The sequence below is a fragment of the Ursus maritimus genome, unplaced genomic scaffold (genome assembly GCF_017311325.1).
Source record: "Ursus maritimus isolate PB19 unplaced genomic scaffold, ASM1731132v1 scaffold_5, whole genome shotgun sequence".
In the NCBI taxonomy this organism is placed as follows: domain Eukaryota; kingdom Metazoa; phylum Chordata; class Mammalia; order Carnivora; family Ursidae; genus Ursus; species Ursus maritimus.
This window is the reverse complement of record NW_024426663.1, coordinates 34,082,423-34,107,461: the sequence shown is the minus strand read 5'-3', so window position 1 is coordinate 34,107,461 and position 25,039 is coordinate 34,082,423. Positions and strand designations below refer to the sequence as shown.

Below are 25,039 nucleotides of genomic sequence, written 5' to 3'. Positions count from 1 at the left end.
ACTGTGTCATAGGGTACGTTATTCTGATATATGTTGCCAAAGTTCTCTCTCTACAGAAGTTGTACCAATTTACTTATCTACTAGCAATGTATGATAATGACAGATTTTAAACTCTCCTTTCTCCCCTGCCAGCACTCTGTTCCCTCTATGATCTCCTACCTTATTTCTCACTGTTCCCTAATAAGTCCCAGTCTTTCTGGTTAGAGCAGTCCCCTGTCCCCCATAAAGCCAGTTTTTGCCCTACCCTATTTTGCTCTACCTATACTGCTTCTCCCATCGTGAACATTTGTTCCTGTTCCTTCTACTTGTCCGTTCTTCAAGGCTATCTCAAACTACGTCCTTTATGAACAACACTTCCTCTTCAGCATGCCCGAAGCATGTTTTCTCTAAAGCACAACTTGTTACATAAATATAATCAATTTACTCATTTATTATACATTGGGTTTGTGTTGATTTTGAATTATTCCACATATCTAGTTATCTCCAACCAATTTATAATCTTTTTGATTGCAGTAATTATATCATATCCTTCCTCTGAACACCCACAGTTCGGGCAAATTAAAAAACACTTCTCTTAAATTTTCTACTAGCTTCAGAACTTCCCTTATAAACAGAACTGAGAATCATTTGTCTTACAGACATGAAATCTGTCTTCATGTATTGCCATCTCAAATTCTGTCAGGGCAGTTTAACTTTGCCTTCAATGGAAAAAGAATGACTACTGACTTTTATAAAATCAATCCCCCTTCATACTCCTTATAATCTTCCCTCTTACTCTTCTTGTTTCTAAATATACAGGAATTCAATGCATATTTCTTGAATTGAGTTTGTTCCTAATTTCTGTACATTAACAATGTACGTGTGTGTGCATGTGTGTGTGAACACACACTAAAACTGATATGGGACGCAAAGGACCTGAACCAGCCAAAATGATTTTGAAAAAGAACCAAGCTGGAAAACTTACAGTAGCTAATTTTAAGACTTATTATAAAACCAAAGCCATCAAGACAGTGTGGTACTGGCATCAAGATAACAATGGAACAGAGGTCAATGGAACAAAACAGTACAGAAGTAGACTCACACACATACAAACCACTGATTTTCAAAGCAACTCAAAAGGTAATTCAGTACAGAAAGAATAGTCTTTTCAACAATTGGTGCTGATACAACTAGATACTCTTATGCCAAAAAAATTAACTTTGATTCTTACCTCAAACCATATATAACAAATAATTCAGAATGGATCACAGTCCTAACTGTGAGGCCTAAAACTATGAAACTTCTAAAAGAAACCACAGGAGAAAAATCTCTATGGTGCTGGGTTAGGCAAGAACTTCTTCACTGACAGCAAAAGTATAATCCACCAAAGGAAAAAAACTTGACAAACTAGACTTCCATCAAAATTAAAAACTATCCTTTGAAAATCACTGTTAAGTGAATGAAAAGACACGACTGTGAGAAAAAGAATTCTCACCATTCAGAACTAATAGAATGAGTAACCTGATTTAAAAAAATGGAAAAAGACTTGAACAGACACTTCACCAAAGGAGATGTAGGGATGGCAGATAAGCACATGAAAAGATGTTCCACATCATAGTCATTTAGGCAAATACAAAGTAAAATCACAATGAGATACCACTAAACTCTATTAGCAAGGTTAAATGTGTCGGCAAAAATGTGGAGGAACTGGAACTGCTGTTGGCATGTAAAACAAGAGAACCACTTTGGAAAATAGTTTGGAAAATGTCTACCTACCAATGCTCCAGCCATTCCACTCCTAGATGTTTACACCAAATGAAAGGATCTGTGCCTACAAAGCCCTGTACATTGATGCTTGTAGCCACATGGATGGCTAGGGACTCTTAAGAGAAAAGCCTCCAGGGGAGTACTCATCACACCAGAGGACTAAAAGAAAGTAACTATGGTGTCAGATCACTCTGGGAAAGTTACATAGGACGTGTGAACAAAAGCCAGGAAGATCCCTTGGTTACCTCCACAGGGCTGCTCTGACCAGGGTCCTGGCTGAAATGAGACCAGTGGGGAAAGAAGTGCAAAGCAAGGAGGAGCAGGCACATAGAGTTCTCACCCCAGCTCCCTGCAGACTGCTCCAGTGGCTCTTGCCCCTGACAACTTCTATTCTCTAATGCAAAGTCATTAACAGTAAGAAACTCTCTCCCAGCCCTGCAGTAAGGATCCGCAAATAAAAAGTAAATAAGGCACTCAGCAATATTAAAGTATGGAAGTGTTTAAAAAAAAAAATGCTCTAAGAGTCATTTACCTCCCCCGGACTCTTACTCTTTTCTTAATATTCAAACATAATGACACCTGGTAGTACGCTAACAGAAAAATCTCTAATTTCCTTTTATTGCTGAAATATATAATCTCTATGCCCCCAAGGGAAAACTACTATTGCTTAAACTCCTAATAAGCTCCCACCTTCCCCTCTTTTGACAGGCAGACATAGATCCTTACAACATAGGCCTACGGTAGGGCGCTCACCCTCTAAGGAAACACTGGATTATTTTTGTTTAGTGAAAAATGAAGCTATTTTGGTCCATCCTTTTTTAGAATGGCTGCCAACCTGGGACCTGGAGACATGCAGGCTGCCATCTGCCTCACCCCAGCTGTTCCTGACCTGCCATCCGTCTCCAACCAGGGACGCCTGGTATCTGCCAGGTCAGTTAAGCAACTCACGAAAGATGCCTGAGGCCAAGGTACAGTGTGGATGAATGTGTTGGCAACAGAGCTGTATTCGGAGAAAAAGACCTTCTCATGGAGCTCTGCAACCATGTCTTCTTACTGAATGACAATTAATTCAGCATTCCCCAAATTTTTGCTAAAAACCAAAAGGCTACTTCATTTTTTTAAATGTATTTACTTTAGAGGAAGAGACAGAGCGTGCGTGTATGAGTGGGGGGGGCAGAGAGAATTCTCAAACAGATTCCCTGCTGAGCAAGGAGCCCAACTTGGGGTTTGATCCTGAGACCAGGACCTGAGCCGAAATCAAGAGTGAGACCCTTAACTGACTGAGTCACCCAGGTGTCCCTAAAAGGCTACTTTAAAAAAATGTTATATTCTTGAAACAGAATTTGTTATATACATTAGAAATTTCTATCACTTAGCCTTCAGGAATGACCATCATGTTGCAGATTAAATTATCAGTTCTGATTACTGACACTCTGATAATAAAAGGAACAAGTTTCATTTCATGCATGTCTAAATTGCTGTGGTCCCAAAAGTACTTCAAAGTCTAAACAAGACTTTAAAGATGTGATGTGCAAACATCCTTGGTAAAGAGGATACCATATGGAAAGAAGGAATTTTTATGGCTTGAGGTTGCATTCAATTAATGCAATAACCAAATACTGATACGGAAATTGTTAAAGCTTCTTAGAACCATGAAAATAATAGCTTTTACTGGTGCCACAATTTTACTGATGACAAACAGTTTTATCTCCTGAAAATGGAGACACAGAGTCTGCCTCAGGGATCATTTGTATGCATGTAGGCAGTGCACATGGATTTGGGGAGTCCTGAGCTCAGAACTACTGACTAGATCTAGGGCCCAAGAGATGCTCTCCACAAAATGATAAAGGAAAACTCTAGACAAGCTTGCTGTAACACTGACCTCAAGTTGAAAGATCCTAAAAGGGGATCTCCTGTGGAGAAAAAGCTAAGATCACAGTTTCTAGAAGCCAAGTACCACCAATGACCCACAGACTACAAGAAATGTAAGGGATTTCCTTCTATCTCTTAATTTTCATTTTCTCCTGCTCTACCATACTCTATACTCTGGTCCCTTTGGAATCCCTTCTGTCTCAGCTTCCTTGAAAAAAAACTATAGCCCCCTCTGGAATTCTTATTGATAATATCTTGCTCCGGGAAAACACTATATTTTTGTAATATTGGTCTCTGTTCACATTCCATCCTTGTGGCTTCCCTTTTCTGTTTGGCACAGGCAGTGGCTTACTGTACATCGTCTGTGTTGGCTGTTCTCTGTGAATCTCTATGCCTTAGTCTCTGCATCAGTAAAATAAAGATGCAAATCTAATTCTTAGGAATGTTCTAAATGCATAGTACAGCAAAGGTAGAAGACTTTTTTCTTCAAAAGCCAAGGAGAGGGCATGTGAATAGGAAGCAGAAATTAATCCTATGCCCAAGGGAAAAACTATTTTGCTCGACTCTTTTTAACACTAGCCTGGGACATATAAAACTCTTTTTAATAAATATCAAGCATGACTCAGCAGTCAGATGCCCACTGAATGACCTTTCCTCTCAGCAGCCATCAGTTGAGGGGTTACCTTTCTCCTTGGTGCCTCAAAACCTCTGCTGCTACGGCTGGGCAGTCTCATGGCTTCTCCCTCACCAAGCCAGAGGGCTGGTGATACCACAACCCAGCAGAAGTGCTCCTGTTCCTACCCCACGTCACCCCCACACTGGTCTCCTGCCAACAGCATCTAGGGGCCTGTCCTCTTCTCTTCGCCTTCCCCTCACCTTCTTCCAGCTCGGTGGGGAAGTTCAGGAGGCTGGCTGTATTTAAGCTTTCATTTGGAAAACAGCATACCTATCAGCCATATGTTTGTCTTACTCTCTAAAGTCTAAACTAAACTAAGAAAATAAAGCCTTCTTTGTAGGAAGAAAAAAACAAAGACCTAGAAAACTTCAAAAGGCCTGGGGGAAGCAGCAGGAATCAGCCTAAGCAAAGGACCTTCTTTCAAACATGATCTCATAGCGGGGTTCTTGACATTTCTTTGTAGCATAGAATTCTCTGGAACTCTGAAAGCTCATAAGCCCCTTCCCAGAATGTTTTACATGCATAAAATAAAAGCACAGAGGATCACAAAGGAAACCAATTATAGTGAAATAAAATTATCAAAATATTAAAAAATCCTTAAGATGTGGGAACATGTGCTTCTCTAGCACTTTAATTCCCAATGTAATTTCTAAGCACTGATGAGCATAATTTAAGATGTGCAATAAACGTAATGCCATTGGAAAAACCTGTTTCTATTAGTGAGAAAGACACAGATGCTGCTTATAATACTGTGATCTGTTGCCTGTATTCATAATGAAAGGAAATGCTAAATATTACTGAGAGGTTAGTGAAAAAAATACATAGTTTTATTCTAAGTTCACATACCTCTCTGAATTCTCTCTGCAGACCCTGATCCATAAAGCAGCTGGAGACACAGCTTCTCTGGCTTAAACAGAAGCAGAGGCAGAGGCCGTAACAGAAGCAGAGGGCTGGTGGCAACAACACTTGGTTTCTCCCCTCACTGCCTCTTCCCCCCCGAACCCACACCCCCAAACCCCTATGAGAAGCCAGCGCCAGGCCTTCTGGGAACATAGCCTGAAATCAACTCATAAAAACGGTTACTATTCAGCCCGCTGAGAGTATTTCTGCAATAGCATGCCTCTGCCTATTTCCCACTCTCCTGGCCATATCTATGCATATTTGGTGAATAGAATATGTACTGGATCAGGTCCTTCTTACCCCATTTTATTCTTTTTCACTTTTTTGTTCTCCTGTTTTAATCATATTTCCTTTATTTTGTGATAGCCCAACAGCTCTTAGCATGCCTTATTTTCTTGTTTCTTAGCTGCTGGGTTTTGTTTATTGTACTTCAATTTATTGTACTTCATCTTTAGCTCACATTATTTCTTTGTTTAGTGCATCATTTCCCTTTCCTTTTTTTTTTTTTTTAAATGAACGGTGGCGGAAAAGTTGATCATCGGACTGTAGGCCCCCAGCGAACAGATCTCAGCCCAAAGGGGGGGTTTGGAAATTCTCCTCCCTCTTGCTCTCTCAACAGCAGCCTTTCCAACTCTGCTTGAAAGATCCCTGGGACTCTTAATCTTGAAGTCCCTAAACTTTTAAACCTGTGTCCTTCAGGAGATTCAAAGGCTAAAATTCTCTCCTGGGATGACAGGATGGTAACAAGCTGGCATGTGTCAGCAGCACCCTGAACTGCTGGAACTTGGAACCACTTACTCGTGCACCTGATAGGATGGCAGATGCTCAGTCAGCTCGCCACTGATCCCTCTAGGTTCCAAACTTCTTTGGCCCTAATCCTCTTTACATGATCACTGGGGAGATTTGATCACTAGAAGATGAGAAAATGGGGCAGCTATGCTACACCTGCTGAGCCTGGTCTGCACCGGCTGAGGCAGTGGAAAAGCTGAGCTAATGACAGAGGTGGCAGCTCAAAGTCCTGTTGTGGGCCTTACTCTCAACGACAGTACTGCCTGGGGAATGAGACGTCCTCAGGGCAGTCACGCAAGAAGCTGGGATTAAGAAATCCCTTCAACATTTCCTCACCCTAGTCTTGTGATTGTAACGTTACTCTAAGATGCCTACAGTCATCCCATCTGGAATGCATGCAGAAGGCCTAACCAGTGGAAACACCATAGGCCCCTGGTGTCTTCAGGATTAACATTCTTGATATCAATTAATGGAGAGAAACCCCAAGAGTTCCTAACTTGTAACTTCTAATTTTTCTGAGGCATAACTGTTGTATATACTCGCTAAGGGTGGAAAGCAGGAGTGAGACATTTAGCTAATGAGTGAATCTAGCCAACCTCCATTATCTACATCTTGATGCAGTTTTTTGGGGTTATACCTAGCCCCATACACATATAACAGTAATCTCATGAAGTCACAAAAATGTTTATTTCTTTAAAAAAAAAAAAAGCTGAGAAAAAGAGAGCCAATTTTCTTGGCAATGGAAGAGAGGAGAAAGAATAGAAATAAAAAAGTGATTTAAGTCATAATCAGAACATTAGTTTTGTTTTTTTATAAAGTATTATTGACATTCAAAATCATGTTAGAACATCAGTTTTGATTAAGCAAAGGATGGGACGGCAAATTAAACAGCGGCTCAGATTTAAGATGGGTAAGAGTCTTGTATATGTTCTATATGGAAACAGGAGAGAGACTTTAGGAAACTTTCAGTAAGACTCCAGGCCAAACATCATGTGAAGAATCATGGATGGAGGTCTTAAAGGTGGGACTTAAATTACTCAGTTAGACTTTAATGTACGAGGAATGGGACAAAGTTTAACTTATTGGTCACTATATACCAGCACATTGACACAGCCTAGACATGCAGTAGGTGCTCAGTAAACACTTACTTGCTGAATGTTGAATCCCTGAAATCAATTACATGCTACAGTACTTGTAAATTTGTATTTCTTCCAAGGCTATGGCACTGTGTCCCACAGGATGGAATTCTAAGAAATAATTTCTCTTTAGACATTGTAACTCTTTTCTGCATTTTGCCATCAACAAAGCAAAAGAGTGAGAACTAGGCAGATGCTAGCCCAAATACACCTTCCACCAGAGGCAAAAATAACTCTCAAAGGAGACTTACAGTGCCAAAGAACCACTCAAGAAAGGCAGGGCTTACTCTCATCAAGGAATTCCTTTATATTTATCTTAATGGAGAGTAGGAGGGCACTTGCAATTATGATTTCAGGACTTGGAATTTAAACTTTTTTTTTTAAGATTTTATTTATTTATTTGAGAGAGAGAAAGAGAGAGTACGAGCAGGGGAGGGGCAGAGGGAGAAGGAGACTCCCTGCTGAGCAGGGAGCCAATGTGCGGGGCTCGATCCAAGGACCCCGGGATCATGACCTGAGCCTAAGGCAGATGGTTAACCTACTAAGCCAGCCAGGCGCCCCAAGAATTTAAACTTATGATATCATTAAAGGGAACTCAGATTTAAAATATATGTTTTCAGGTTTGAATCTAATCTGCTTAAGATTTACATTTAAACAGGAAAAAGGTGGTAGAATTTACCCAATTCAGAAAGAAAAAAAAGGGCTCATTACTATGTAGTAAAATCACATGAAAGAAAATTGGATAAATTTTCACCAGTATAAAGAAAGCTTTAAAAATTGTACCCAGATGGAAAAAATAAAACACTCTCTCAAAGCAAAATAAAATCAAATGGCAAATTTTAATGTAATGCTTACTAGAAAACATTTTAAGTTTCAACTGGAGTCTATTTTTGAAACCTAGCAATTGGAACAAATCATAAATCAGATTTTTAAAACACAATAAGGAATCAAAATAAAAAGTTGTAGGGTATCATTTTGACAGATATCCGATAAAAAACCAACTATCAGAATAAATTTATTTGACCAGCCCCTTATTTAATGAACTTTAGGTTATTCATGTCTTTTGCTACTATAGATGGTGCTGTACTGAACATGCTTTTCTTTGTACACGTTGTGTGTCTATAGTTCACAGTGGGATTGTTCACAGCTGTGACAAAGAATGAAGTAAGTGTGGTAATGTACAAAAGTTTTAAAATATAGTGTTAATTAAAAATAGGTGAATAGCACATACGGACTGTATTTCCATCCAAATAAGAAAGGGAGAGAAGTAAATAGATACATAAAATTTTTCACCTATCAGATGACAAAAAATCCAGAAGTGTGAAAATTCCTGTTGACCAAACTGTAAAAACAGGCCTTTCTCATACACCACCGGCAGGAATGTTAGTTGGTGAAATCTCAGCAGAAAGCAATTTGGCAATGGCTATTGTAAATACAAATGTATATACTTATGAGAATTATGTGCAAAATTACATATGTACAAGGTTGTTCATTACTCCACTGCACTTAATACAAAGTGAGAGAGCAAATAACCTCAAGCTCCTGTCCCTAACAGGGAACTGATTTAATTATATATTCATAATATGGAATATGATCCAGTTATAAAAAATGAGGAAGCTATCTATAACTGATAGGGAAATATCTCCAAAATGTAAACTTCAAAAGCAAGGTGCTAAACATATATAATACCTACCACCTTTTGTAAGAGAATATACAACCAAATAAAATGGAAAACTTACTTGTAAAGGTAATACTCTGCATGGTCTATCTCTTCTCTAGAGGAAATGTTGTCCACAAACTAAAAGACAGAAAAATAAACCTTTGGTTGAATACAGATTGTGCCATATATTGGATCTAATTCACACAATGACCTTAAAAAAGAAAAGATACCCATTTTATTGGACCACTGTTTGCATGGTATGACTCCATCCCTGAAACCCTTCACTCTAATGCAAAGAATATACAATGGCTTCTCTTTTTCTATATGTAGATCAACCTTGGTTAGATAAACTGAAAACCAAACATGAAACTTGCAGAACAAGAGAGAGTTCCTCCTACTAGGTGTATAATTAGTTATCAGTATTTCCCTTTATCTTTAAACCCTGCTATTTTCTGTGTTCCAAGGTCCAAACATGAGAACACATAGTTGAAAAGATTAAGTCTCTAATGGCTGAAAAAATATGGCCCAAGAGATGAAAATCTAAATTTAGAAAATGATTTCCTACTCGGTTTTCTACCCTGGTTCTGAGTCAACCTGTGATCCTTGCACTAACAAAGTCTTCCTTTGAAAAATAAATTCCCTGTGTGTGCTCCTTAACTCTAAAATAAAGAAACAAACAGAAATAATTATTCCAAGGATGGATTCTACCCTAAAGTAGAACACAGGCAAAAAGGATGGAGTAGGAGAAAATGCATGTTGTGAATATAATTAAAACCTCATGAAGAGGAAGAGAGAGTAAAAAGGGGGAGACCTTCTAAAAATGTCTGCCACTTAAGGATTTTATTTAGAGATCTCATTAAGGAGCAGAGAAAATACGCTTCAAACACAGGACTTGAAGTTGAGAACTAGCTCTCCTGATTGCTTGCTGTGTGGCAGAGACAGATGGCATAGCCGCTCTGGAACTCAGCTGCTCCATCTGCATAACTAGAATAAAGGCACCTGCATTGAAGAGTGTGAGCCCCAGTGAGAAAATGTACATGAACGCCTGTTAAGCTCTAAAGTGCTGCTTAAACAATATCAGGTATTATGGCATACAGAAATTTTATCCATCATGTAAGAGAGGAGCAATGGCTTTTCAGTTCCCTCTGAAAATTATAAGTCTATACAATTTAGGTTATGACCTAGTTAAAACTGTTTCCCTACTAAAAGGAAAATATCAAGAGGGAGAAAGAAAGGACCCAGACTAAAAAGGATAAGTTTCTTTACTTTTCCTCATTTAGACTTAACAACATCTTGAATATTATGGTGCCATTAATTTCAACAAATTTTCACAACTAAGATTTCATTTAGCTTCACATCAGCCCTGTGAGGGAGATACTATTGATCCCACACTGGAAATGAGGAGATTTTTGAGAAAGGCCCAGTAGATAATGTCACAAAGTGAATTCATGATAAAGAAAAGATCTCCATTTGAGGGAGGCAACAGAAAAGAAGTTTGATGTCACAGAGATCTGGGTTTGAAGCCCACTTTTTCTACTTATGAACTGTGTGAACTTGAGAAAGTTATCAAGTTCTGAGTCTTACATGTAAAAAGCAGTTTACAGTGCTTATCTCAAATAGCCGCTATAAGAATTAACAAAGATAATGTACACTAAGAAACTAGTACAATGGCTGGCATAGAAAGTGTTCAGTAATGGTTACTATCTATTACTATTCCCGATTCCCAGCCTAATATTGTTCTCCCCTCCACCATACTGCAGGAGTTAACGTTAACAATATCCATTCTTTTATAGACTTTCTCAAGTATCAAAATTACTTCCAATATTAACAAATGAATACTATTATTTTGAAGGGTGGTACCAACTTAAAAAAAATCATGGTATCACAGAACAGAATATCATATTCTGGAAGAATAAAAATAAATCAGATACACAACAATGATCACTGAAAACAGAGTCTGGTAATTTATTACCTTTTATTTCAGTTATAGAAATTTGCTACTTTACCACGAAACATCTATTAGTAACTACAAAAACATACCATACTCTAAAGAAATATTTCCTATGAATGATAGTCTTTATTTACACAGTCTCATCTATATAAAGAGCCTCTGGTCCTCCTTCGAAAATATACAAGTTTAAGTTTTCTTACCCGTGATATTGTTAAAGAACTAACAGGCAACTTTCTCTCATATGTTTTATCCATTAAAGATGCTAGATCAGCTGTGAAGACAAAGAAGGAAAAAGAACCTTGTTAAATATACATATTTCTTAAGAAAAATCTAACAGATACAACTCCTGCCAGATGGCTGCCAACATTGTAAAGTCACTATTAAAACAGATGCTCTTTCTTGCTCTTTTTATAAATCATTTTTGTATAAACTAAAGAGGATAAAGGAATATTAGTAATATCTTCAAAAATGATTTATTTAATTGGAATAATGATTATTTTAAAAATCCTACCATATATTTAGCTTTTAAAAAATAGATCAATATCTCAGCTCAGGTCTCGACTTCAGGGTCGTGAGTTCAAGCCCTGCATTGGCTCCAAGCTGGGCGTGGAGCCTACTCGAAAAAAAAAAACAAAACTGGATCAATAAAGTATCTCTGGAAGTAAACACAAGGAAGTGTCATCATTGACAGACTCCAGGGAAAGGAATTAAGACAGTAGGGACCCAAGGAAAGAAGACACTTCATCACTTACACATTTACTCCTTTTGCATTTTGAACCAGGGAGCTAAATTAGTGATTCAAAAATTTAAAGGTTGGAATTTATCAAATGACTTTTATACATTTTCTGAACAAATCAGAGAGGCACTCTGTCTACATTTAGTGAGTTTTGGACTGAACTATTCCTATTCTGGTTCCTTTAAGCAAAATATCCACAGAAATACTTCACATTCCTGAGACTACACTGTTATCTCAGAGTTTAAAGTCTGAAATACTAAGCAACATACTCTCCAAAGAATTATTTCACACCTTCTCATTGCTTCTCAAACTTACAATATGCTCTTTCCCCTTCTCCCCTCCCCTCAGCTCTTTGTGTCTTATTTCCCTGAGTATAAAATAGAAGCAATAAAGAGAAGTTCATCCTCCTACCACCAGGTTTCCAGGCTATCAGAATCTGTGCACATACACTCTGCCTTCTATTTTTAACAATGAATGAACTTTATTAAACAAACAAAAAATCAAAATGACAAAAATCTCCCTTGACCTCATTTCTCCTTCCGGCTACTTCTCCTTTGTTCTGTTCCCCTCAGCAGCAAGAGTTCTCAAAAGAGTCCTCCCTGATACAACTGTTACTACTTCCTTAGGTCTATTCTCTCTAACTCATTCAAATCAGATTTTGGTTTTCATCATTTCACTACCACCAAAGATACCTCCACATTGTTAAATCCAATGGGTTAATATTTCATCTTCATCTTACTTGACCTCTCCCCAGCATGGTAACATAGTTGATCACTCTATCCTTCAGGAAATACTCTTTTTTCTCTTTCTTGGGTTCCTCTGCAAGATTTCCTCTTGCTGACTTCTAAATGCTGGAGTGCCTGAGTCCTGAGTGGTAGACTTTCCTCTTCACCATCTGCTCAGTCCCTGGGTGATCTCATGCATTCTCTCTCCCACAGCTTTCATCATCATCTATGGATTATTTGCTCCACATGTATATGCCTACCCTGACTTCTGCCTGTAACTTCAGACTTGTATTTCCAACTGCAGAGGTGACATCTCCATTTGGGTGTCTAATATGTATCTAAACATGACATGTCCTCTTAATTCTCCAACCTTCTCCTCAAACCTGTTTTTCCCAAGCATTTCCCATCTCAGTAAACAGCTACTACATTTGCAGGCTTATTCAGGTCAAAAACCTAGGCATTCTCCTAAACCCCGTTCTTTTTCATTCTATAACCAACTGTCAGCAAATCCTATGGGCTCTAGATTTGAAATATAAATATCTATTTTTCACCACTACCACTACTAATCTCTCACCTCCCGACTAGTCATCTTAACTACTGCCTCCACCCTTACAATCTAACCGCCACACAACAGTCTGAGTAAGCCTTTTAAAAGATAAATCAGATCCGGGATGCCTGGGTGGCGCAGTCCTTAGGCGGCTGCCTTCGGCTCAGGGCGTGATCCTGGCGTTCCGGGATCGAGTCCCACATCGGGCTCCTCCGCTGGGAGCCTGCTTCTTCCTCTCCCACTCCCCCTGCTGTGTTCCCTCTCTCGCTGGCTGTCTCTCTGTCACATAAATAAATAAAATCTTTAAAAAAATAAAAAAAAATAATAATAAATAAATAAATAAAAGATAAATCAGATCCTGCCATTTACTTTTCTCAACCAGCCAAAAACTTGCTATCATACGTGGAATAAAATCCAAAACATTTTCTATGACCTACAAATGTCTACATCAGCTGGTCTGTGCGTGTTTGTTTGTTTTTGTTTTTGTTTTTGTCTTTTATACTTAGAAGTCCATGAAGGCAAGGACTTAATTCACTGATGTATTCTCAGTTCCTAGAACAGTTTTTATAAAAGGCACTCAACAAATATCTTTAAAAAGTGAATAAAAGGAAGAAAGGAAGGCAAAGAGAGAGGGAGGGAAGGATGAAAGGAAGGAAGGAGAAAGAAGTAATTGGGAGCGCCTGGGTGGCACAGCGGTTAAGCGTCTGCCTTCGGCTCAGGGCATGATCCTGGCGTTGTGGGATCGAGCCCCACATCAGGCTCCTCTGCTAGGAGCCTGCTTCTTCCTCTCCCACTCCCCCTGCTTGTGCTCCCTCTCTCGCTGGCTGTCTCTATCTGTCGAATAAATAAATAAAATCTTTAAAAAAAAAAAAAAAAGTAATTGAATTTCCAAGTTTTTTTTACTCCCTGGTAGAAGAAATTAGTGTCAAGGAAAAAGAAGACAGAGGCAATCAATCAGCAAGTATCTGTTGAAGACTTTTTGCTGTGCATTTAACCATTTTTTCCTCTTTCCCTGGGGCAATGCTCTCAATGACTCAGTAGCTACTACTGGAAAGCAACACAAAATCCTGAAAACCTGATATGATGTAAAAGTTTACTTTTCTTATGACTATCTTAAAAGGATTGGCACCAGGTGATTAAAGATTAACACACACACAAAGAAGTCCCTAAAATTTCTTCACATTAAGGCAAATTAATATTGCAAACAGAATGATACTAAACAGCGGTCTCATGATACCAAATCTTGACGATAAACACTCGATTGAGTTGGCTTCTATACTGTGGTAACTCAAGATTCCATTTTAATCCTTCACACCAAGATATCATCAGTCAAGTGAAATTGGTTGGGGCTTCAAAAAGGCAACAGCTGCAGAGCCAGCATCAGAGGAGTAACATTTGCATGTTAGAAGTCAGAGAGGGATTTGCTGCTAAATATTATATGTGACCAATCACCTTATGCGACAGTGTCAGTGTGATGAATGAGGCAGAAAATGCACAGAGCAGGGATGGCCAGGAAAGCTGGGGCAGCTGTGGCCTACAGAGGGCCAGCACCACAGGCTTCTGGACCATGAGCTTCAACAGCCAAAATCACACTTCATGTTTCAGTGAGGGGCCTACAGATGCCTAGGTTTTCTTCAAAGAAATGTGCCAAGGAAGATGCCTTCTTGCCTGTCATTCAGCTCCTCAGGAATATACACTGCAGAGGATGGTTGAGGTCAACAAAACCTATATGGGAAAATGGATCTTCATCTAACAAAACTTAAAGCTGTACAGACAATGTGAAAGTATGTCCAGAAAATGAAATGTATACTAGTATAAATGCTCTTCTTGTCTGAAGAAAACAATACCATTGATGATCTAAGGTCATAAAAGATTTTATTAAGGACCCTACACGTGTAATCATTCACAAACCTGGTCAAGGATATGAATCACCTGCAAGATTTTGAAAACTTCAGATCCCTAAGTTTCACAAACCCAGAGGGCGATTCTAATTCTGTAGGCTTGAGGTGAGACTGGGGAAATAAAAATTTTTAAACAAAAGCCCCAAGAGACTTTGATGCACCCTCGCAAAAACTAGAATGAATCATGTCTGAGTACTACTATGGAGGGAACACAAAATAAGTCTTGGATGTTGCTCATAAGCTCAAAGAGGATATCAAACTGAATTCCATTTCTGGAATAAGTCGGAAAATAAAACACCTAAATTAAATATTTTTTAAGAATTCAAATATACGACTGGGCTTTAGGTGAAAAATTATTAGATGGTTTTGGTTTTTCATGATTTCTACGTAAATGTCTATCATTGTTACCCAATCAACACTAAACTTTTTCTGGGCTTATGAATATTTGTATACCTTATCTAATTTATGTAATAAAGAATTAGATACAAGTTATTATTGTATCCTCTAGAAGAAGTGATCAGAAAACAGTCTGAAGATATGTTTTTGTTTCCCACATTTAAAAAAACAACAAGCACACATGACATATGTATAGAAGCAACAGAAGGAAGTAGGAAAAACTAACCTAGAAACCATTTTGAATATAGATATTTAGGTTTCCATGTATCTGTTTATCACCAGAAACTTTAAAACAAATAGTTCCAATAAAGGAAAATCTAAAAGCAAGCTTTATATACATATATACTAAGAAAATGAGACTAAAGGAAGATGATGTGCACAACTCGGACCCATCTCTAGAACTGCCAGATGATAAATATGAAACCTAATAAATAAATAAATATCAGATATAGATGCAAATATGGAACTGACAAAGTCAGAAAAGCAGGTTTCAGAAGATTTCTGTCAGGCTTCAAGAACAAGGTTTGAAAAAATCACTGCAACAAGCTAAAGACCTCCCCAGCTGCAATGACACAGCAAAACTAAACCTCAGCTAATGGGAGAAGATGACCACAGTGCTTAGTTTCAACCTGAACTCAAATGTGTCAATGGAGTAATTCTCTTTCCATTTGGAAAGGGAGTTCTTAAAACAAAAACAAAAAAATAACTAAAACCGAAAGATGTCCTTTACTTTATAATTACATATAATGTGAAAAATTCAGTAAGGCTCAGAAATCCAGTTCAGCCCATCACCAGGGCCCTTACCCCTAGCAAGGTGATGCAAGAGAGAGAACGTCCTCCGATGGAACACAGGCAGCTTCCTCATCAGGCCTGCCCTCCTACTGGTGCCCTGCTCGGTTCCCCAAAATAGTTTTCTCCTTAGTCCTATTCACTGTGGGCCCTAGTCTGTAATTAAAAAGCTGCTAACTGGCCAATGCTGTTAACTTGCACCCTGTACCTCCTCAATAGATCTGCATGGCTAGTGGAGGAATTTCAGACACAATGCTTTAATTCAGTGTTTATTTTAACCAAAGGGAAGCCCAGTACAGAAACAGTCTAAAATGGCAATCTTCTGACTTGAATTGGAAAGCTCAAGAATCCTAGGGCTCTATTAAAAGCCCAGTTGGAGAACTAAGGCCCTTTCAATAAAAACATCAACCGTAATGGATTAAGATGTGTGGAAGGCTTAAATCCAGGTGTTCATAACAGTATCTAAAAAAAATATATATCCTCATTGATCATTTTTGGAGGAGGGTAGGACGATGAAAGGATGGTAGGATTATCTTGAAAGCTGCCTCTTTATAAAAACTGTATCTCAGGATAACTAAACTGATGAAAAAAAAATCTTGTAAAAAATTTTCTCAGTAATAAATGAGGAAGAAATGATACAATTGAAATAGTAACATTTTGCAGCTCCTAATGAAATAATAGATACATAAGCAATGATCATGAAAGGCCTCTAATATCAAAGAGGGATAACCAAACGCTGTGTACCTTCTGATAAAAGTAAACAATACCTCCTATGAAGTATTCATGCCAAAAGAAAAACAAAAAGGAAACCGTGAATCTGATCGAGCCTCCTATTCTGCCAGCTTTATATGGCATATGGAAGATAAAGGAATATGTTAAACACCACAACAGAGGAACATGTTAAACACCACCATAAGGATGAAAACAGCAAATTCAGAATGTGGGAAACTCTCAGACAAAAGACCTGTTTTCCTCAATAAATAAATTACAAGAAAAAGAGAAACTTACAGATTAAAAAATAATTCAGAGACATCTCAACACATTACAATGTATGAACTTATCTGGGTCCCATTTCGAGAAACTGTAAATTAAAAAAAAAAAAAAATATATATATAAGGCATCTGGGGAAATGTAAATATTGATGGCATATTTAATGATGTTAAGGAACAACTAATTTTTAAAAAGGACAATGGTATTATATTTTTTAAAAAATCCTATCTTTTAGGGGTACATGTGAAAATACACATAAAATGATCTAACAAAGATTTGTTAAAAAGTAATCAGGTGATGGGAAAGGGGATCGATGAAACAAGACTAGCAAGGAATTGGTAATTGTTCAAGCCAGGTGACAGGACACAGGAGGATTCATTATACTATTCTCTCTACTTTTGTATGTTTCTATAAAAAAGATTTTAAAAGAGGCAAGAGAAGGGGAGAAAAAAATGAATTGCACTGTATGGACCTTACACGTAATCCTGATTCAACCAGACCATTAAAAAGATTTATAAGAGTATCCAGGTAATTTGAACACTAACTGTACCTTTCATGCTTACATAATTATTAACATTTTAGGTGTAATAATGGTATTTAAAACACCCTTACCTTTGAGACATGTATGTTAAAATATTTATGGGGGAAAGTACATACTATCTGGGATTTGCCTCAAAACAAACCAGAGGATCAGAAGGGGAGAATTGCAGATGATGTAAAGGTAAGCCATGAGCTGGTAACTGTTGAAGCCAGATGATCGGTACTGGGGATTCCACATTTCAATCACTCTCCTTTGTATGTTTACATTTTCCATTATAAAACATTTTTTAAAAATTTTACCCATGGTGTCAGAAGTTCCTCCTCAGAGGAAATGGGAGCAACAATAAGGGCTTCTTGAGTGGGAGGAATGTTCTATTTCTTACATTAGTTTACTGGGTTCATCAATCTATACTTTATGATTTATGCACATTTCTGTATATATTATTCTGCAACCAAAATGTATTTTTTAAAAACCAAGAGATCTACTGTTCAGTGCAAGGGAAGACGCTATGGTAGAAGTGAAGGTACTACAGCAATCACAGAGAAAGCTGTTTTTCACCATAAAGGCAATGGCCCTAAGTAAGTGTCAGAATATAGCCTCAGTTTCCTCATCCACAACGGGGAATAGCAGCACCTGCATTAGCTGGCTGTTGTGAGCATTAAATGGGACGGAACCTATGAAGTGCTTACAACAGAACCAGCAAGGAATGAAGGTTGCCTTTGACTCTTACGTGAGAGGAGCATTCATGGCCTGCTTGATCCCTAAAATGCAGTGTAGGTACTAAATAGCACTCCTGGTTTTAATCAAAGTGCTCCCTATCAATAAATTACCCTCATACTGGGAGGGGGACAGATCCCCATTAGCCCGCCCCCAAGGCTCTAACAGAAAATTACTAATGAGACTGAACAAGAGGCATCAGAGCCTCACGCCCATCAGAGAAAACACTGAACACTTCCCCCGCAAGTACTCCGCTTGGAGGCGAAATCACTTAAGCAGATGGAAGTCGAAGCCCCACACCCACACCCAGGCATCTTCCCTCTCCCACTCCGCTCCACTCCACCCCACGCCCTCCAATAGAGACGCGCGGAGTAAAAGCCTCATATCGCCCCTCCTCCTTCCCCCAATCAGCGATCCCGCACCAGGTCGCAGCGCCCAATCACAGCGCTCCACATGCTAAGGGCAGCACTCCGCGCAAGCGCGTACGGGGGCGGCTTCCGAAAAGGTCCGCACCCAGAGGCCAGGTTCCAAAGGCTGCGCAGCGGTCTCGGCAGAGGCGGCGCTGCCACCTACTGCACGGTCTTCGGGATGCAGCCCCAGGCTCAGCGCTTGAATTCTCAGCACACACCTCTCAAACCAAACCCCAGAGTTAGGGAATACACGCAGTAATATCATATAGGCGCGAAAGTTTTAATTACATTTTGTTACACAGCAGAAACAAATATTGTCTCAAAGAGCCTCTATTTTTTTTTCCCGAGCAGTTTGAGTTTCAAAACCTTACCTCATACCCTTATCTTTTATATTGGGGTAGAATCAAGGGGCCTAGAAATTCATTCATTCCACCTATTTCTGCAGCACCTATTGTATGGTAGGGTATTAACTGAAGCAGGCATTATCATCATCCTAATTTATGGCTACAGGAACAAGGTTAAATGACAGTTTCTGAAAGCTGGCAGGGCTAGGGCTCACATCCAGATGTCTGCCCCCCAAGTGCAGACTTTTCACCACATCAAACGTGCAAGGATGGTACCACGCGTGCTGTAAGAATATAGGGTCAGGAAAAAATTCTGACTAGATAAGGATTCAGGATATACAGAGGGTATTCAAGGAGGGTAGTCTTCAGTAAATGGTAGCTGTTACTGCTTTTCCAAGTGTACTAATCTTAACAAAGACAGTTACCTACATTTGCTATTTATTTATTGCAGACTTCTTATACTCTATTACACTCATTCTTCGGCAAACAGCTTCTGCTTATTCAGGAATCTATGTACACCTTCCCATAAATTTGTCCCCTAATAACAAAGAGCTGACTATATCCTATACCAAGGCACCAAATACAATGGTCTTTTCTAATTTTCCCTGCATGCCTAGGAAAGTGTTAACAAGCGCTTTCCTGAAATTCTTCATTGTCTCCTCTGCACTTCCACAGCACTTTTCTTACAGTTCATGCATGGCATACCAGAACAAGCTCTGCAATATAATTAATGGAGTCCATGTTGGTTTCATCACTGGAACGGTTCCCAAAAGGAGTACTAATGGCCCCAGAGGGCAATTAGAAATATGGGGGTGTTTTCTGAATATCACAATGAATGCAAGGAGTACTGAATGAGCAGAAGACAGTAAAATTAGATAACCTGCAATGCACAGACTGTCCAACACATCAAAATATTGTCCCTGTTGGAAGCCAGAGTTTTTGGTATAGAAGGGATATAAATATGGCCTAGAGAAGGCAAGGAAGAGTTCTGTGGGGATGAACTGGAATTGGAGGTTTCAGCATGAACTCATTATTTGTAAAATATGTACAGGTAAGCTTATATGCATGAATGTACATATATGTATACTTATTTTTCCTAGCTTTAGCCACTGAACAGGCCAAGAAACAAAAACTCCATAGTAGCAAGAGGACACCTAGTGCAGAAATCTTGGTTTCTAATACCATTCCTTACTAAAAGGAACCAGGACTCCTTGGAGAAACAGTTGATTCCAGGGCTCGAGCAGGAAATGTACAAGATGGAAAACTGGGAGTCAGGCTGAAAGGACTTCTACCGGCCAACACTGGAACAATGTGACCACCCAAATAATAAGGATGGTAATGAATCATTGAAAGAAAAACAGGAATCCACAAGACCATGCTGATAATAAACAGAGAAAGAAATGGAAGGGAACAGAAGGCTCTTACTCACATTAGAATATTGAGTACTAATTACAAATGTGGAGGTATTAACGAATTGGAAAACCATCATTTTGCAACCACCATAGTAAAGATTGATTCAGGCAAGAAGCTAAATGGATACTAAACTTAGGGGGAAACTTTTGATAAGCAGCAGGACACTGGCGTGATATTAAAGTGTCTCCCCACAGACTGCCCATTAGTCACAAGGGAGAAAAACAGTAACTCTCCAGGGGAAAAATCACACACACTTGACTGGGTGATCAAAGTTAACCTCACCAGTGAGGGGCAGATGGACATCAAGTGTCTCCAGACGAGAAGACATCCTTAGAAGGACACAACATTACTGACAATAATCTGGCCAGGGGACCCTTTCTTGAATCTAATTTTGAAAAAAATACAAGACAAATCCCAAAAGAAGAATATTCTATTAAAAAAAGGGACTGGCTTCTTAAAAAATGTCAGGTACTGTACACCAAAGCACTCAGCTTAACGGGCTATAACGTAATATAACAAACTCTCAGATGGTTAAAAGTGCGTACAGAATGAGAAAGCAAAAACAAAAGGGTCAAAATGATGACAACTGGTGAATCTGGGCAAAGTATAAAGATACTCTTTGTATTATTCTTACAAGTATTTGTAGTTTAAAATTATTTACAAATAAAAGGTTAAAATATTTGCCCCACAGACCATAGCATCTCTGACATGGCAGGCATTAACACGAATTAAAAAAAAAAAAATCAACCTGTTGATAATAGAACTAACTCCACCTTACATATAAACAAAGGCAAAGTTTTTTTGGGCGAAATCTGAGAATAAGCTGAATTTTCCATAGATGCAACTACCATGTAAACTGAAGATGGCACTTAGATTTGTTCAGAACTTTACCAAGAGTTGTTCACCATTTTGTGACTACAACTGTGTCCCACATGATAATGCCACTCCTGGTATTGGACTTTGCCAGTACACCACGTCTGTACCCATCTGCATTTCTATCTATTCACAGTGATTCTACATTTCAGTGCAACTATGTAGTTACTTACCTTTAGATTCTTCACAGCTCTGCTTTGGTTAGCCCCTGCCTACACAGCCATTCCAGGATGTACAAACCAATTTTGCTCTTTGCAGTAACATCATCAAGGGAGAAAATGATGAGTTCTCTGAAACCCCTCCCCACCCAAGCTAGCCATTACAGACAGCTACAAAAGAATGTCTCCCTCCTTCCTCACTTATTAGAAGAATCCATAAACACAGGGGGACTTCATTCTTTAACATGAGCCCAAAAAAGCAGAGAAAGAAATCTGTGGGAGAATATTAGATCAGCACTGGAATTGATCAAAAAATTACATCAGTCCCATAAAACTATCACCAATTGTCTGATTTTATCAATGTCCTCATAATGTTACATATAATGTACATTACATATATGAAGTATTTATATTTCTACAAAGCGCTCATAGGGTCAGTGACTTCTTTTAGAGATTTCATTATTTATTTTAGAGACAGAGACAGAACACGAGTGGGGAGAAGGGCAGGAAGGGAGGAGATAATATAAAGCAGACTCCATGCTGAGCACGGAGCTTGATGTGGGGCTTGATCTCACGACCCTGACACAATGACCTGAACTGAAATCAAGAGTTAGAGTCAACGCTTAACTAAGCCACCCAGGCACCCCTAAGACTTGTTATTTTAGAAAAGAAAGGCTACTATCTATGTAATACGACCTAGAGAACAAGGAAAAGGAAATATAATTAGGGGCCTACTGCCTGAGAAGATGTTATGCAACTATTTTCCCTAAATGGTTTGTATGAGATTATAACACTGCTTTCAATTCTATTACCTGGTAATAAAATAGAAAAGAGCCAGAAAGAACTCTAAAGACCACAAGTTAAGAAATGACAATAAAAAAGGATGAAAATATAAAATATATTTTTCTCTGCAGGTAATATAAAACAGAGACAACCTGCATGGTAACTAACTATATGACTAAACTGGACAAAAAACAAGAAAGAAAATTGTTTACATAACTTAGGGAGACTAATCAAGGCAAAAATGAAACAGAAATTTATAGGATAGCAAAAATGATTTTGCCACATGTAAAATAACAGTCTAATTCTTTTTAAGACTTAAAATATGCTTATGTGAATGGGATCATCATAGAAGCATCATTTCATAAATACATGATACGGACATGATGGTAAACATATAGAGTGACTGACATGACATATCTAACAGCCCAACAGGTACCTACCAAGGTGACAGTGTTCTTTTTCTCTTGCTTCCCATTTGTGGCTGTCCACATATGCTGCAGAAAGCAGGCCTCTTTCACCTGAGGAAAAAGTTAATTATTAACAGGTGCGGCTTCACAACAGGTTCAGTTTATATGTCTTATTAAACATAGCTTTGTCATATTTTCAATGAACTAGGTTATGTAAAGATTCTAGTATGATACTATAACCAATATCGCAGAGTTCATAATTCAGTTCATGACAACATGCATTCCACCTCTAACAAGTAGAAGATACAGAAAAACTGAATATTTCTATAATAATGTTACGGTAAGAATGCTGGTAATTTTGTTCCTATAACTTTAGGATTAGAAGCCATTTCTTGCTCCTAAATTATAGCCAAAGTGAGTCCTAGAACTCCTTAGAACCCAAATACTGGCTAAACTATTGGTTAACTCATTAATCAAATGCTTTATAATCATTAGTTAGTCCTAAAAACATTTCCATCTGACTTGGATCAGCATATTTATCCTTACTTCACATAAAGCAAAGAGTATCTTACCCAGTAACCAAGCACCCTACTAGTAAATAAGAGAAACCTAACAAGCCAGAGTTGAGGTAACTCACTAGATGGCATAACTGTATTCCCAGCACCTGGCACAATGACTGGCACATGGCAATGCTAGATTAACATGAGCTCAAGGAATGAATGAGAAAGAATGAGCCCCAACTTAAACAAAACTAGAACTTCTGTGTTTCAAAGGACACCATTAAGAAAATGAAAGGATAACTCATAGAATGGAGAAAATATTTGCAAATTACTTACCTGGTAAGGGACTTGTAACCAGAATATGTAAATGGCTCTTACAACTCAAAATTTAAAAAGGAAACCCACTGAAAAATGGGCAAAGGATTTGAACAGTCATTTCTTAAAAACAAAAACAAAAATGCCTACATAAACGGCCAACAAGTACATGGGAAGATGTTTAATATGATTTGCCGTTAGGGAAATGCAAAATACACTGAAATACCACTTGATACTCACTAGAATGACTATAATAAAAAAGATAATAACAGCTATTGGTAAGGAGGTAGAGAAACTGGAACCTTCATATATCGTAGGTGACAATGTAAAACAGCGCAGTCACTTTGGAAAAGTTTGGCAGTTCCTCAAAATGTTAATGATGTGGGAAACAAAGAAGAAAAATTATTAAATTTCCTTACTACCTACAGCCCATTGACAAGTCCTTCAAACAGGCACAGTGACATTCCCCAAGGACTCAAATGCCTTTATGTTGATAGTTTGCCAAGGGCAAAAGGCAATCTTAGCCCAACCCCCAGGCCCCTGTAAGTCTACTCTAACACAAAAAATTTCTTTTGGAAACTTCCTTTATCTCTACCCCTCAGGATACATGTTGGCAATCATCCCCCAAGTATATGAACCATTGATATACATCTGAAGGGTCTCAAGACTGAGTTTTTACTAAACAGTAATAAATGACCTTTCCTAACAATAGCTAGCCCCCTCAGGATCCTGGAAACCTTGTTTCCAAAATACCTGGGAGGCTTACACTATCTCTAACCCCCTCCCACCTTGACAGTATATAATGGACCTCTCCTCAAGACCTCAGTGCAGCTCTTTCTGCTCTCTGGTGCTGTCCCCATGCTTTAATAAAACCACCCTTTTGCACCAAAGACGTCTCAAGAATTATTTCTTGGCCTTCGGCTAGGAACCCTAACGTCTTTCCTACATCATTAACGTGGAGTTACCATGCAACCCAGCAATCTCACTCCTAGGTATATATCCAGGAGAAATGAAATCATGTATCCACACAAAAATTGGTATACAAATGGTCATAGCAATATTATTCGTAATAGCCCAAAAGTGAAAATAATGCAAATATCCAACAACTAATAAAAAGATAAACAAAATGTGATAAATTCTTACAACAGATTATTTGGCAATAAAAAGAAATGAAGTACTGATACAGGCTACAACATGGATGAACCTTGAAAACTTTATGTCAAGTGAAAAAGAAGCCAGGCACAAAAGGCCACTCCTTAATTACCTTAATTAAAGAGAGTTAACCTCCCTTACCGTAATTACAGGTCAAAACTTTACTAGAATAATATGCTAAATTTGAGCTCTAAAGCTTAAGCAATGATGCAGTAATATGAAAAAACTTCCAAGGACTGTCTCAAAGAGGAACTAAGATATTTTTAAAGAAATAATAACTATTAAAAAGTGCCTACACTTCAAGTGGATTATTTTAAAAAATTAGATGTTTGGCATAATACATTTTCATAGAAACATTCTTCATAGATTTTTTTCAAAGTACACATTTTTCATAGAAACGATGTTATAAATTGTTAGTTACATTCCTAGATCTGCTGAGAAGGATGAATAAAATCCAATGGCATTAACTGTGTAGCTGTACAACAAGTCAGGAGTGGGAGAACTGAGATTTGGTCTGAATTTTACCAGCCCGTAGAAAATTAGAGATCCTGCAGTTACAAATGAAGGAGCTGACCTTGGTGATAATTAAGGTTCCTGCATGTTCTTACATAG

The 25,039-nt window shown here is 38.3% G+C and overlaps 1 protein-coding gene across 1 annotated transcript in view; it reads right to left on the bottom strand.

Moving 5' to 3' along the window:
- MRPS27 (mitochondrial ribosomal protein S27) overlaps nt 1–25,039 on the bottom strand; it is an 87,938-nt gene that overhangs the window by 58,509 nt on the left and 4,390 nt on the right. The window contains exons 2-4 of the mRNA XM_008691313.2: nt 22,494–22,571; nt 10,931–11,001; nt 8,859–8,917 (exon numbers count right to left, since the gene is read on the bottom strand). Of these exons, the coding sequence (XP_008689535.1) occupies nt 8,859–8,917; nt 10,931–11,001; nt 22,494–22,571 (208 nt within the window). The remainder of the gene's footprint in view (nt 1–8,858; nt 8,918–10,930; nt 11,002–22,493; nt 22,572–25,039) is intronic.